Here is a 12133-nt window from a genome sequence, read left to right on the forward strand (position 1 = left end):
AAGAGTAACCCATCCCTTCTGCAAATCTTACACTGCATCTCAAATGGCAGGAGCATTCCTGCTCAGTTTTGGGGTACTTTGACAAAGGGCATTTTGCAGGCTAGGATGAAGTTCACAGTGGGGATGAGGGATCTGCAGACAGAAGCAGCAGCCGTCACCTCCCGAGGCTCTTCTGAAGGGACTCACAGCAGTTCAGCCACAAATCACATGGATATTTGTCCCTGTGCAAAGCTCCAGAGTGGGGTGAGGGAATCCTGCATGATGGAATCCCACAGCTTCTGGACCCATGCCAAAGAATGAGTTTAAGTAGTGGGGGACCAATGGGTAAAAGGCTTTCCTGGTGGCATCGCTGTCCTGATGGGGAATAGAGTTGCAGGTTTCTTGTGTCTCAAAAGGGCATTAAAGTGCTGTAGTTACATGTGTGGTACCAGCAGCATGGTAGTGTCACTTTGGCATTGCAATTGTCTGGTATTTTTTACTGGTTTTGATGTTGTGGTGGTGGGTTTTGGGGGTTGGTTGTTGTAGTTTTTGTTGTTGGGGTTCTTTTGCGTTGTTTTGGTTTGGTTTGATTTTTTTGGTTTAGATTGCTTTTGCTTGAGTTTTTGGGGGTTTTTTCTTGTATTGTTGTTTCAGTTTTTTTAATAACCAAACATCTGGGTTGAAATTTTTTACATTTTGTTTCTGCTCTGGCTGATGTTTTTTTGTTTTGTTTCAGCTGGAATTTAGCAGTTTGAGTGCAGGCTACATAGAAACCTCTTCTTTCCCGTACATACACATACAGTCATACACACTAAAAGGTGTCAGTATTTTAATTAAGCAACTCTGACATGCAACAGAACCCAGCTTATATATGAGGAATATGCCTTTGTTTTCAGATGCATTCTCGAGTGAATACCCACAAACAGGAACTCTGGTATCTCAACCATTTAGGCACCAGGATATGTTTATGTATAGGAATATAAAACACAATTCAGTTGTTTCTTTTAATTTCATCCTGAGAGTTTTGGTGGATGGTTACAGGTCAGAAACTCTTTTAAAATAATATTTATAAGCTATGGTGTGAAATTTTGATTTTGCAATCCTATTGGGATTTGGGGCAGATATTTCCTTCCTCTCTCTAAAAAAGCCCTGAAGTATTAAAACCAACTTCTGGCTTTGACTTTGGCTCCTGCAGCAGGAGCGACACATGACAACCAGAGCTGTACACAAATGAACAGAGCAGTGTAAAAACTGTCATGTAGTTGCAGAGCAAGAGTGCTGGACCTTGGCTGGGCAAAACTGGGTTATTTTAGAGTAGAACAAACCTTACTTTTGTCGTCCTTAGCCTTGTTTAGTTACCTTTCTCACTTCCTTGACTGTGTTGCTGCTTGTGTTTGGGAGGAGGGCAGTAGTCAAGGTGTGGGTGAGAGCAAACGCAGAGGGTTGTGGAGAACATGGTTGGTTTTAAAGGATTGACTCAGGTATGCTGAAATGAGAACACTTAATTTCTCATGTGAGCTGTACAGCAGCATAGTAGGGATCCACCCTATGTGCACTGCTTCCAAAAGGAGATCACCAGAAAACGCTGGAGCATGGTGCTTGGAGAACTGGAGAGGAAAACATGTCTTGTGTGAAAGGAGAAAGGGAAAGAACCAGAAGTCTTAATGATGAAAGAAATCTGTCCTTTCTGGGGGAAAAACAAAGCAGCACCACAGAAGAAATGGTAGTTCTCAGCTCATTCTGAGTATGATCAGGAGAATGTAAATAACCAGTGATTTTCCAGAAAATGTGATCAGGACATTAGGGGTTTGGTTGCAATAATAAAGTCCTTTTTAAACTTTAAACAAAACCTTATCATTACATGTGCCCCCAAGCTGATTTTTGGATGGACTGGACTGAAATTAATGCTGCAGCTGACAACCTTCTTGCCAGAGGCAGCCTGGCACCCCCCTGCCCCCCTTCCTCTTCACAGGCTCCGGACTTCTAGGCATTTAGTGGGACCCCCCAGCTCTCCATACGTGCAGCCTCCATCCCAAGGTGAAGGGATGAAAGCTGCCCAGCTGTCGCCCTTTGCAAGCTGTGGTTGTGTTGCCAGCTTCACCTCCTTCCATCTTCCAGAGGAGGAGGAGGCTGCTCCCACCCTCATTACCCTCAGTGCATTCATGTCCAGCGTGTGCCAGCTTTGTTCCCAGTTGGGCTGTCTGGTGGCTTAACCAGCTCCCTCTTGTCCTTGGAGTGTAATCCCCTTACAGGCAGGTTTACATCCCCTCACCCCTCCTTATCCTGCTCCATGCCAGCTTTGGAAGCCACATGTCTCAACTCCTGCTCGAGAGACTCTCCAGTGCCTCGTCCTCCCGGGGCTCATTCCATGGACCTGTTGCAGCATCGCCTCAGCTTTCTTGAAACAGCCTCCTCTGGATATTCCTTGCCTTTGGAAATGCACCACTGGGTTGCACGTGCTTTTTTCTGTACGTGTGCACCATGAGTGGTTCCTCATAAACACCATGGTCAGCTGGCATTCTGAAACCCTTTGCCTCCATTTTATTGCAATTTTAGGAGCTTGAAGCTGCTGGAATTGGTCCCAGCACCATGAACTTGCATTTGGTACTACTGAATTTATCATCTCACACTTCAATGCCATATTCTGCTTTTTCTGAAGGTTATTAGGACAGTAGTTGCTCAAATAAAAAATGGTTCTGAAAGAGCTTCACACCACTGCTGTTGTGTGCAGTGACTAATGAGCTTGTACATCTCTTTTTAATTCTTTTCAAGCTTTCTTACTGCTAAATCCAAACTCTGCAAGGCTGTTACGTGTGCCAGGAGGAATTTATGTGCTGATTGATCCACTGAAATTGCCAAAACTCTTTCACTGGGGTCTCTCTCAAAGTCTTCTTTTCTCTGGTGAGTCCTGAGGTACAAGAGAGTCTTTTCACTGAAGCCTAACTCATTCTTGTGCCAGCATGTGCTTTGAACACAGTTCTAGTCTCATGGACAAAGATAGCACTAGAGGGTATCCTCAGGGTGTTTAAATTTGTTTCCTTACGTTTTTCACATAGGGGTTATAGAAGTTTAGATTTTGCCTTGATTTATTTGGAGGCAAGCAAACAACAAGAGCATTTAAGAAAAAATAAAGTACTTAAGTAGGGGATATTCCTGTTTCAAAACATTTTATTTTCTTGCATTTTTAATCATTTGAAGTGTTATATCTCAGTAAAATTGGTGAACTGTTTTAAAGTTTGAGGTCAAGCTACATTGTGCTGTTGTCATGGTTTAGCATAGTTAAAGAAGGCTCCATCAGCCATGGAAGTTTAGTAAACAACATTTCTATCACCTCTGTGGATTGCTACTAAAGGGATTTGAAAGTGTGAGTATGAGGGACAGCTGCTGCATTTAAGCTTCCAAAAACTTTCAGGCCCTACAGGTAAATATTCTCTGGCTGTATCACTTTGCTGATGATCAGTTAGTTCCTTCTATTCTACATCCTACCAGGCCTTCAAAACAACCACAATTCCTCTGGCTAGGAGTGTGCCTTAGCCTTGCAGAGTGGGATGCTGCTTTTGAAGTCTCCACTCTCGAAGTTCTTTTCCCCGAGATGTTCAGTCATACATATTTAAAGCTACATTTCAAGAAATTAGGTCTGTAAAGTCCCAGCAGAAATGTATTTTTGAGTTTTATTTTTATCCAGCGATGACCACATTTTTGTCTGCAAGCTGGCTTAAAAGATACATTAATTAATAGAGCCACTGGTGACTAAACTGTAAAGCAGAATATCTTCTCTCATTTAATGAAGAATCTTACATAAAAATAAGTATAATTCTCATGATAAAGGACATAATTTTACTGAGATTTCTAACTTTTTTTCTGAAAGTGCAAGGTGTAATAAAGCTGCATCTTCAGCATAAGAATATGGGTGTTTATTATAACTATTCATCACAGGCATGATATTAGTATAGAGATCAGGTCCCAAATGTCCTTATTCTTCCTGAATCTTCCTACAAGCGGCATGTAGTCATTTGTTTCCTAATAGAAAAATTCTCTAAGAATAGGTATTTGCACTGTTTGGCAAGAAATTTTTAGCTTTGAGCAATGCTGCAAGGTTGTTTTCAAGCTCTCGTCTCCCCACTGCAGTCCTTGGTAGTGCTCTCAGGACTTCTTGGGCCATGTCCAATTTTTTATCCTGCAGCAAACAAAATTACTGTGATGTTTTCTTCCCTGCTGTTCATTAAATGATCATTGGCCTCTTCTGGTTGCAAGGAGAAGGTTGCACTCTCCTCTGCATGATTTTTAATCTGTTTTCCATACAGAGTAATGATACAGTCCTGGTTGTCATTTCTGCCCCAGCCTGCAAGAAAAGCACTATTGGACCTTGGTGTGTGGTTGGTGTATGGATGGGTAGGGGTGCTGGGAAACACCTGGGTTGTTCATAAAATGTTCACTTCCTTTCAGAGGTCATTTAACTCTGTAGTTGATAGAGACACCAATAAAGTTAGGGATTAGTACACACTCTGTTGTCTGCAGAGTTGGTAGTGAGTAGCCAGATCAGCTCCAATATCATTTGGTATTCGATTTGTCATCTGTGTGAGAGTCAATATTTTAATTTCTTTTCATTTTATTTCTTTGGGGTTTTTTTATCAGCACTACAGTTTCACCTTTGAGGACCTTAATCTGATGGCAGCTCACTTGGGACAACTATTCATATACTTGTAACAGTGTCCCAGCTGGACAAACACTGAACATTAAAAATGTTTTTGAAAAGGAAATAGGATAGTAGTCCACTTACAGGAAGGAGCTGTGCAAGAACAGGATGTTAAGATTGATATCAGAGTGCCTAATCAAAAATCTCCTCCACTGTACTTCAGGGCAGATCTAGTGGTTGTCCCCTGACTTGGGTGCTCTGACCTGGTGGTGACACGAGAGCAGAGGCAGCATCCCCATTGCTGTGGTTTGCATGTGCTGGTATCCCTACAGGGAGGACGTGGACCAGTAGTTTTAATACACAGGACTCTCAGTTTTGGACAGAAACAGCAAGGGCTGTGGTGGATAATCAATTTTGTGACAGCAGCTAGTTCTAGATGGATGCTGAACTGCAGGGATCATAGCTCAAACAGATTCCTGAGGTGAAGGGATGAAGCAAGATTCATTGTGCTGGACATCCCACACACGCAACAGGAAGAGAAAACCCTGAGCCCAAAGCATGACCAGGTGAGAGAGGTGGGGGATCGCAGAGGGGAATGTGAATTAATCTTAGGACATTCTTCCCTTAAATCCTTTTGGCCATGTCTTTTTAGGAAGTAATTATTTACATGTAAAACTGTAGGGAACGAAAAAGAAGAGGGATGGGCCTGAATTACAAGAGCAGAGGGACAAAATAATCATGTTAGGTACTGGGGGAACGTGCTAAGAAATGGTGAAGTCAGGAGCTAGAGGACACTAGAACAGCCACATACAAGAATGGCCACTGCAGGTGTTTTATCCTAACACAGTGAACTTTACAGGCTGTCTCTCAGTTTGCAAAGGGGCCAGAAATGGTTATTTATTGTCTTGCAACTTGTTGCTTTCTTCCAAAGATACAGATCATGGTATCTTCATTTCCTGTTCACTCCAGCAGAGATCAGTTCTGTGCAAAGGTCACCCAAGCTGGGACTGCAGGTGTAGTCAAGATCAGCAGATGTGAGGACAGAGAATTCAGGTGTGTTGCTGGCTCACATGCATTTCCATGTTCTGTTTTATCTTTGCTTAATGCTTTGCCCCTGCCTGTGAAGAGCTGACACTGAAGCTCAAAGGAAGATTTATATTAGTTTTAGTCACCTGCCTGCCTGATGAGAGCCCAGGGGCTGAGGCAGGAGAAGACTCAAAGCCAGCCACTCCCAGTGCTTGACAAGCTGTAAGGCAAGAACATTTTGAATGTGATCCATTGCCTATTTTGGGAAAGTTATAAAATTTTCAGAGGTAGGCCAGTTATTTTTAAGTCTCTCTGGACATGCTTTTAACGCAGGATTTGTTCTGGATGTTGTCAAGGTCGGACGTTTTCTTTGTGAAAAAGTTTCCCTCCTTTGGGGAAATGTCTGGAAGAGCTAATTAGCTGTGTGCCTTGGTCCTCTCTCATTTCCTCACAGCCTGCTTAAACCTATTGCTAGACCTTTCAGCTTTAGCCAAGATGGATTGAGATAGTTCTTGTCTGCCTGCCCATGGCTTCATCCATTTTATGGACAGCCTGTTTGAGGAGAAGGTTGCAGAAGAGCTGTGCAGAGACAGCATACCTCTACCAAAATGCAGGGAGGATGATGTTTGGAAAAGGAAGTATGTGGAACTGAGAAGCTGAAAATACCAACAACACGGTTATTTTCCTTCTATCTGGCTCTTTGCTGCTGCTTTGAATTTCTTTCTAAGTTGCACACATTTTGCATTCATTTAGCAATGTTGAAAATATGAAATGAAACAGAAGAATTATACCTACAATGAGATCATCATTAATGAAGTTGCCCTCCTGCATCTCACCTCTGTAGACAAAGAACTGGTCCAGAGAAATTCTGAGCTCTTTCTGCTGCTTTTGGGAGCAGTAGGGATTGCTGTGTGCTCTGTAGCAATCAGATTGGCTTCCAAGTTTTATTTTGACAGAGCTTAGGAATCAAAATAGCTGACATCAGTAATGAACAGGAGGACATGAATTATGTGGACAAATAAACTAGCAATTCCTGCTGCACATTTATCTTCACTCTGTAATTGACAAAAGTGTTCCATATGGCAGTCCTGAGTATAAATAAGGGTTTGAATTAGGGTCTTGGACCTATGGGGATGTGAGGTGTAGAACCTTTCATACCTCTTGTATCAGCAGCAGCAACCTTTATATCATGCCACCAGTGCTCTGTGGGTTTTGGGTTATGAAGACAACAGACTCTTCCAAGAGTGGTGTGCATCCAGTTGAAAGGAGTACATAGTGTTTTCCTGCCTAATTCTGACAGAATTAAAGACTGTGCACTTTCAGAAGTTATTTTCTCAGTATTCCTCTCTGCATGCTTTGCTGCTGTTACCTAGAAGAACGGGGTTGATAGTTTAATCTTTGTTCTGGCACTATTAAAAGAAGTCATTCTCAGACATTTTTCTAGTATTTCTAGTATTCTAGTATTTTCTAGTATTAGTTCTGATTCTAGCAATGCTCAGCGTTATCAGGACATCACTCTCCCATCCTGTAAAGTTGTGGCACACACCCTCGTGTCAGTGCTGTTGGCCATGTCTTTGTGTGTCTCTAAAAAGCAGTTGGTTTATTGGACAAGTGAAGTTAGAGCTGGCAGTCAGTTCTGTTGTATTTCTGCCTGCCTGTTGCATGTTAACTTTTTCACTACATCCAGTGAGCTCCAGAACTGGGGGTGATACTGCTGGTAATATTGGAAACATCTGTATTAATGCTGAAGGAAGGTAAAAGGGCTAGAAAGCCTGCCTTTGACTGAAATCAGGGATTGGTGGGATGTGCCTGTGATACTATGCTTGAGGGGAGTCAAAAGGTAGAGTTGGGGATTTTTTTTCACAGATTTTTTTTGTTAAGCCAGAACAATCCAATTCATCTCGATTAAAACATTCTGTGGGAACATCTTGGTTTCAGAGGAGTTTTTCTTAGAAAATGTCCAGGTGGCCCACCTGCTTCATTTCCTGCCATCTCATCAGTCAAGGGCTTCTGGGGTGTGTTTGCTGAGCCTGAGCTCAGAGGCACTGAAATGTGAGACCTGCTAGTGCTAAACAATGTGATTTCTACTTGTGTGGAGCCTTTACAATCCTTACCCTACTTGGATATCTCCTGTGTTGTTTTTTTTTTTCTTTTAACCTTTAAAATTTTGACTTAAATGAAGGGCAGGGGTAATAATGTTTTATGGAATGCTACATCTCGGGTTTCCTGGCTGAGGAAACACGAGTCCAGGTGCTTCCACTGCAGTGAACTTTCGTAAGGAAGATATCATCTACCTTTGATGAAATCCAGGATGAAATAGCTTTCTAATAATGTTGCAGACCAGAGAAAGAGCACAGAAAAGAAACAGAAGTTGCAGGAAAAATCCATCAAAACAGCATAGCGGGTGGGACAGTTTGCAAGCATGAAAAAGAGCTGACCACAACCAGCACAAATCACTTGCAAGCCCATTTGTGGACACAAAAAAAAAACCTGTCTGAGTTTCTGGGGCTTGTTGTGATCATAGGAACTGGTCCTAAGCATGGGTAAATCAGGCCAGCCCTGGCTGCTGTCAGGAATCTCTCTAGTGATGTTGTCTGGTTGGGTGTGGATGTGAGCTTTGCCTGTTTTATCCAGGGTGGGCTATTACTCCTTAAACCAGGGCTTGTATAAAGTCTGAGGAAAATTCCAGAGGTTTTTTTCTGAATCAAAGCATTGGGTAAGTTTGTGACAGGCCTTGAAACCTGGTATTTTGGGTAGTTTTTCTCTTTTGCTTTCCCCTAAGGACACCGAAGGACAGGATCCCACATCTCCTTACATTTGGGTAGGATGTCTCTATCGGTTGCTTTTTAGAAGGAAACTTCTTCCTTTTTTTGTTGTTTTGTTTTTGTTTTTTCCTTTGCAAATGCTTGTTTTTCTGTACCACTCCAGATGTATCATTTGGGGCATCATGGGCTATGCAGCTGCCAGTTCATTTCTTCTGTGTCTGCTGAGGATTTGGAGTGGGGTTGTGACACTCACCTCACAGGCTGTAGCTGTCACAGCATTTCCAGGAAAAATCTTAAAATTCTTGCAGGGCCATATGAAGACCACGTTTAGCTGTAGAGGTCCACTGGTGGAATGTGACTGCTGCTCTCATGCTCCATGTGTGCTGGCTCTTGCAGGTGTTTGTAAATAAAGTTGCTCTGGATGCTGAAGGCTCAGAGGGGCTCTAAAAGTCAAAGGGCTGGTTGCCACTCTGCTCTGACTGCCAGGATATCTGAAATACTTTGTACATCTCCTGTATGATCATTGTTTGAATTGGAACTTTGCAGGGAGTAGGGAAGACTGGGGTGGGATGGTGCATTGGAGGAGGTGCTCTGAGTTTCCTTTTAGACCTTTCAGGTGTAAGTGGACCCCCATCTCCTTGCTTTTGCAACTGTTGAGCCTGACCCACAGGTCACAGAATTAGGCTGGTGGACAGATTTCAGGTCAAAGGAAGGAGAGAGAGGTAGAGTAAAGAGAAGATGTGTGTACTGATGGTGTCAGGAGCAGTGTCTATTCCTGCTGCCTTGTTCTCAGGCCAGCACTGTCCTGGTCTTCTGTCTGGCCATGTCCCTCCTGCTTTTAAAGAAAAATCTAAAAACCAAACCAGAGACCAGTGCATTCATTGTTCCCTAGCCTGTGTGATGGCACAGGGAGATAGTGATAAAATGTGTGTCTTGGAAATAAGGAAATGAGGCTTGCCTTGGGGTGGAGGTAGGCATTAGTCATAACACTGCTTGTGCTCAGCTAAATAAAGGTCATGAAAAGGTTTGTAGGGAAGTCTTATGGTTTTTCCTCCTCACAAGCAAAATTCCAGCCAGCACTGCTGCAACCCGAGGTGCATCTTCAGTGTGTCTTTGGGGAAACATCCCATCCCCTCCTCATTGTGCCAAGCTTGCTAGGGGCTTAGACCTCCCAGCAAACTCAGGGATTTCCTTAAATCCCTGTAAATCAGAGCTCTATTAAGAAGCAGAAGGGGTATAAACCACCAAGAGGCTTTCCTCCTTTTTTCCAAAGCCTGTGTGTGCCATAAATTGAATAGCACCCCCCCCGAGACGTGGGGAAACCAAACTCTTAAAATGCATAGTAAAGGGTTAGTAATTGTTTCAAACAGCCAACTAAAAATGCTTTTTATTGCAAGGCTTGAGCTCTCTTTCATATGTGAAGCTGCTTGTTCGTTTTGGCAGTGAAGGCTGCTTTTATGCCTCCCTGGGGACAGTGGTAAAACTTTCAGCAGCTCAGGCACAGAAACCAGCCCTTTGTGGAACTGGAGGCGAGAAACCAAAAGTTGTTCTGCAGATTTCCCAGTCTCCTGCAGCTTGCTTTCAGATTTTGCTGATTAATCCACTTTTGTTCGGGAGAAGGAGAGGTGAAGACGGTGCTGTGCAGCGAGGGGACCAGACCTGGCGAGGGCATTTGATGTCTATGAGTTGGGAGGCTCCTCAGTGATTTTTTCTGACATTCAGCTGTTGGGTGCAAGAGCAAGGAATCAGCACTTACCACACAGTTGCACTGAAAGATGGACAAGAGCTGGATTTATTCTTATTGCCACTGTGAGCAGGAGAGCAGAAGTCTCTGCTAATTCTGTCCCAAAGTGGCAGCAGAAATGCCAACACCAGCCGAGGCTGATCAAGGGGAGCAGGGGACACTCAGACAGAGGGACATGTGGAGCTGGCCGTGTGTCTCAGCGGGCTGCAGGAGCAGAGAGCTGTTCCTGCAGGTCATACACTGCATCCTCCCTTGGCAGTGATTGGTCTTAGATGTTTGTCCTTCAATGGCAGCCTTAATGTACCACCCCCAGGTGCTGGAATTTAATTTTGTCTGTCCATCCCTCTGGAGTCCTAAGGCTTCCTTCTGCCAACAGCACATCCCCAACGAATCCCTTCAGGATCCCTGCGTGCTGCCTTTGGATGCCCTCCCCGGTGGCTCCTGACACGTCTCTCCCCTTGCCTTGCAGATCACCGGCGTTATCCTGCTCGCAGTCGGCGTCTGGGGCAAGCTCACCCTCGGCACCTACATCTCCCTCATTGCTGAGAACTCCACCAATGCCCCCTACGTGCTCATCGGGACGGGCACCACCATCATCGTCTTCGGCCTCTTCGGCTGCTTTGCCACTTGTCGTGGCAGCCCATGGATGCTGAAGCTGGTGAGCAAACCCAAGTGCCTTAGAAGGTTTCGTCAGTGAACTGGGATTCCCACCCCCCCCACCTGAGAGATGCTGATGTAGCTTTTTAGGCACACAAGCTAGATTTTATTAATCTGTATGTTCAACATGTGGGCCTTTTGGACAAAGGGGGAAAAAAACCCTTTGACAAATCCAGTTTTTGATTGACTATGACTGAATTTTGCTACCACATGGCACACAGGCCCAAGTGTTTGGAGCAGGGTGGAATGCTGCTGAATTGCTCTGTGAGTCGCCCTACAATCATTCTGCTTTTCTGTGGGCCAGATCATAAGTATATTTACAATCTTAAAGATGCCCAAAGCATCATAAATGTGAAACTCTCACAAACTGTATTTTAAGAGGTCAGTTCAATACCCTGATGTGAAATTACAGAAAGAATAGTTGGTACCTCATAAAAGCACACCAGCCTTTCTTTTTCTCCTAACATTCACTAGGATAGAACAATTCAACCCAAGAAGCAGAGCACTGGGTAGTATGTTTGGCCTTATCTCAAAAGCATCAGGGGCTCAAGGTGCACTGAGCAGAGGTTAAGCTGTCATCCCCCAGTCCACTTTAACCTCTCTCTATATGAGTTTCTCTGTTCTGAGTTTTCCAGCCTACCTTAAAATTCAAAATAACCACAGGTTTTAAAAACTTACATGATAAACTGTGTTTCCAGGCATATTTAGAAGCAAAATCCTGCATGTGGAATAATTTGAAGGGTGGAAATAGCACTTGTGAAGCACTGAAGTAGTGAGAAAGGGCTTGACAGTACAACGCATCTCCTGCTACAGTATTGTGGGACTGATTTTCTAAGGAGATGGGATGATTTTTCTCCAGTTTAAACTGCATTTTAAAAAAGAAAAGACATCTTAAAGAGAGTTAATTTCCTCAAATGGTGGCAGGGAGGAGAAGGGCAGAGACAGCAGATGCAGTTCCATCAGCTGGTGGCCAGCTGGCAAGTACCTCACTGCTGTCCCTTGCTGGTGATGTGCTGCTGGGGCATGTGTAGAGGCTTGCTGGAGTCACTGCAGTCCAGATGGGAAAGGGATAAAGGTGAACAGTGATATAAATCCATAGGAAATCAGGCTCTGCTGGTTGCTCCGTAAGTCATGTAACTTTCTTAAAGCTATGTCACTAACATAGCTTGTGCTCTTCCAAGCACGTGGGTTTATTTTTATTGTACATGTAAGAAATATTTCTAAACTTCTTTTCTCTCCTGAACAGACAGTGATATGACAGCTGCATTAATTGGACTTTTTTTTTTCTAGTTCTGCCTTCACTGTTGTCCTCCTTTCCCCAATAAC

General features: G+C 43.7%; 1 protein-coding gene across 1 annotated transcript in view; it reads left to right on the forward strand.

The window, feature by feature from the left end:
• Positions 1-12133, forward strand: part of TSPAN7 (tetraspanin 7) — an 84299-nt gene that overhangs the window by 55429 nt on the left and 16737 nt on the right. The window contains exon 2 of the mRNA XM_082278321.1: positions 10620-10808. Coding sequence (XP_082134447.1) covers positions 10620-10808 — 189 coding nt within the window. The remainder of the gene's footprint in view (positions 1-10619; positions 10809-12133) is intronic.

This window comes from Coloeus monedula, assembly GCF_965178545.1.
Source record: "Coloeus monedula genome assembly, chromosome: 3".
NCBI classification, from domain to species: domain Eukaryota; kingdom Metazoa; phylum Chordata; class Aves; order Passeriformes; family Corvidae; genus Coloeus; species Coloeus monedula.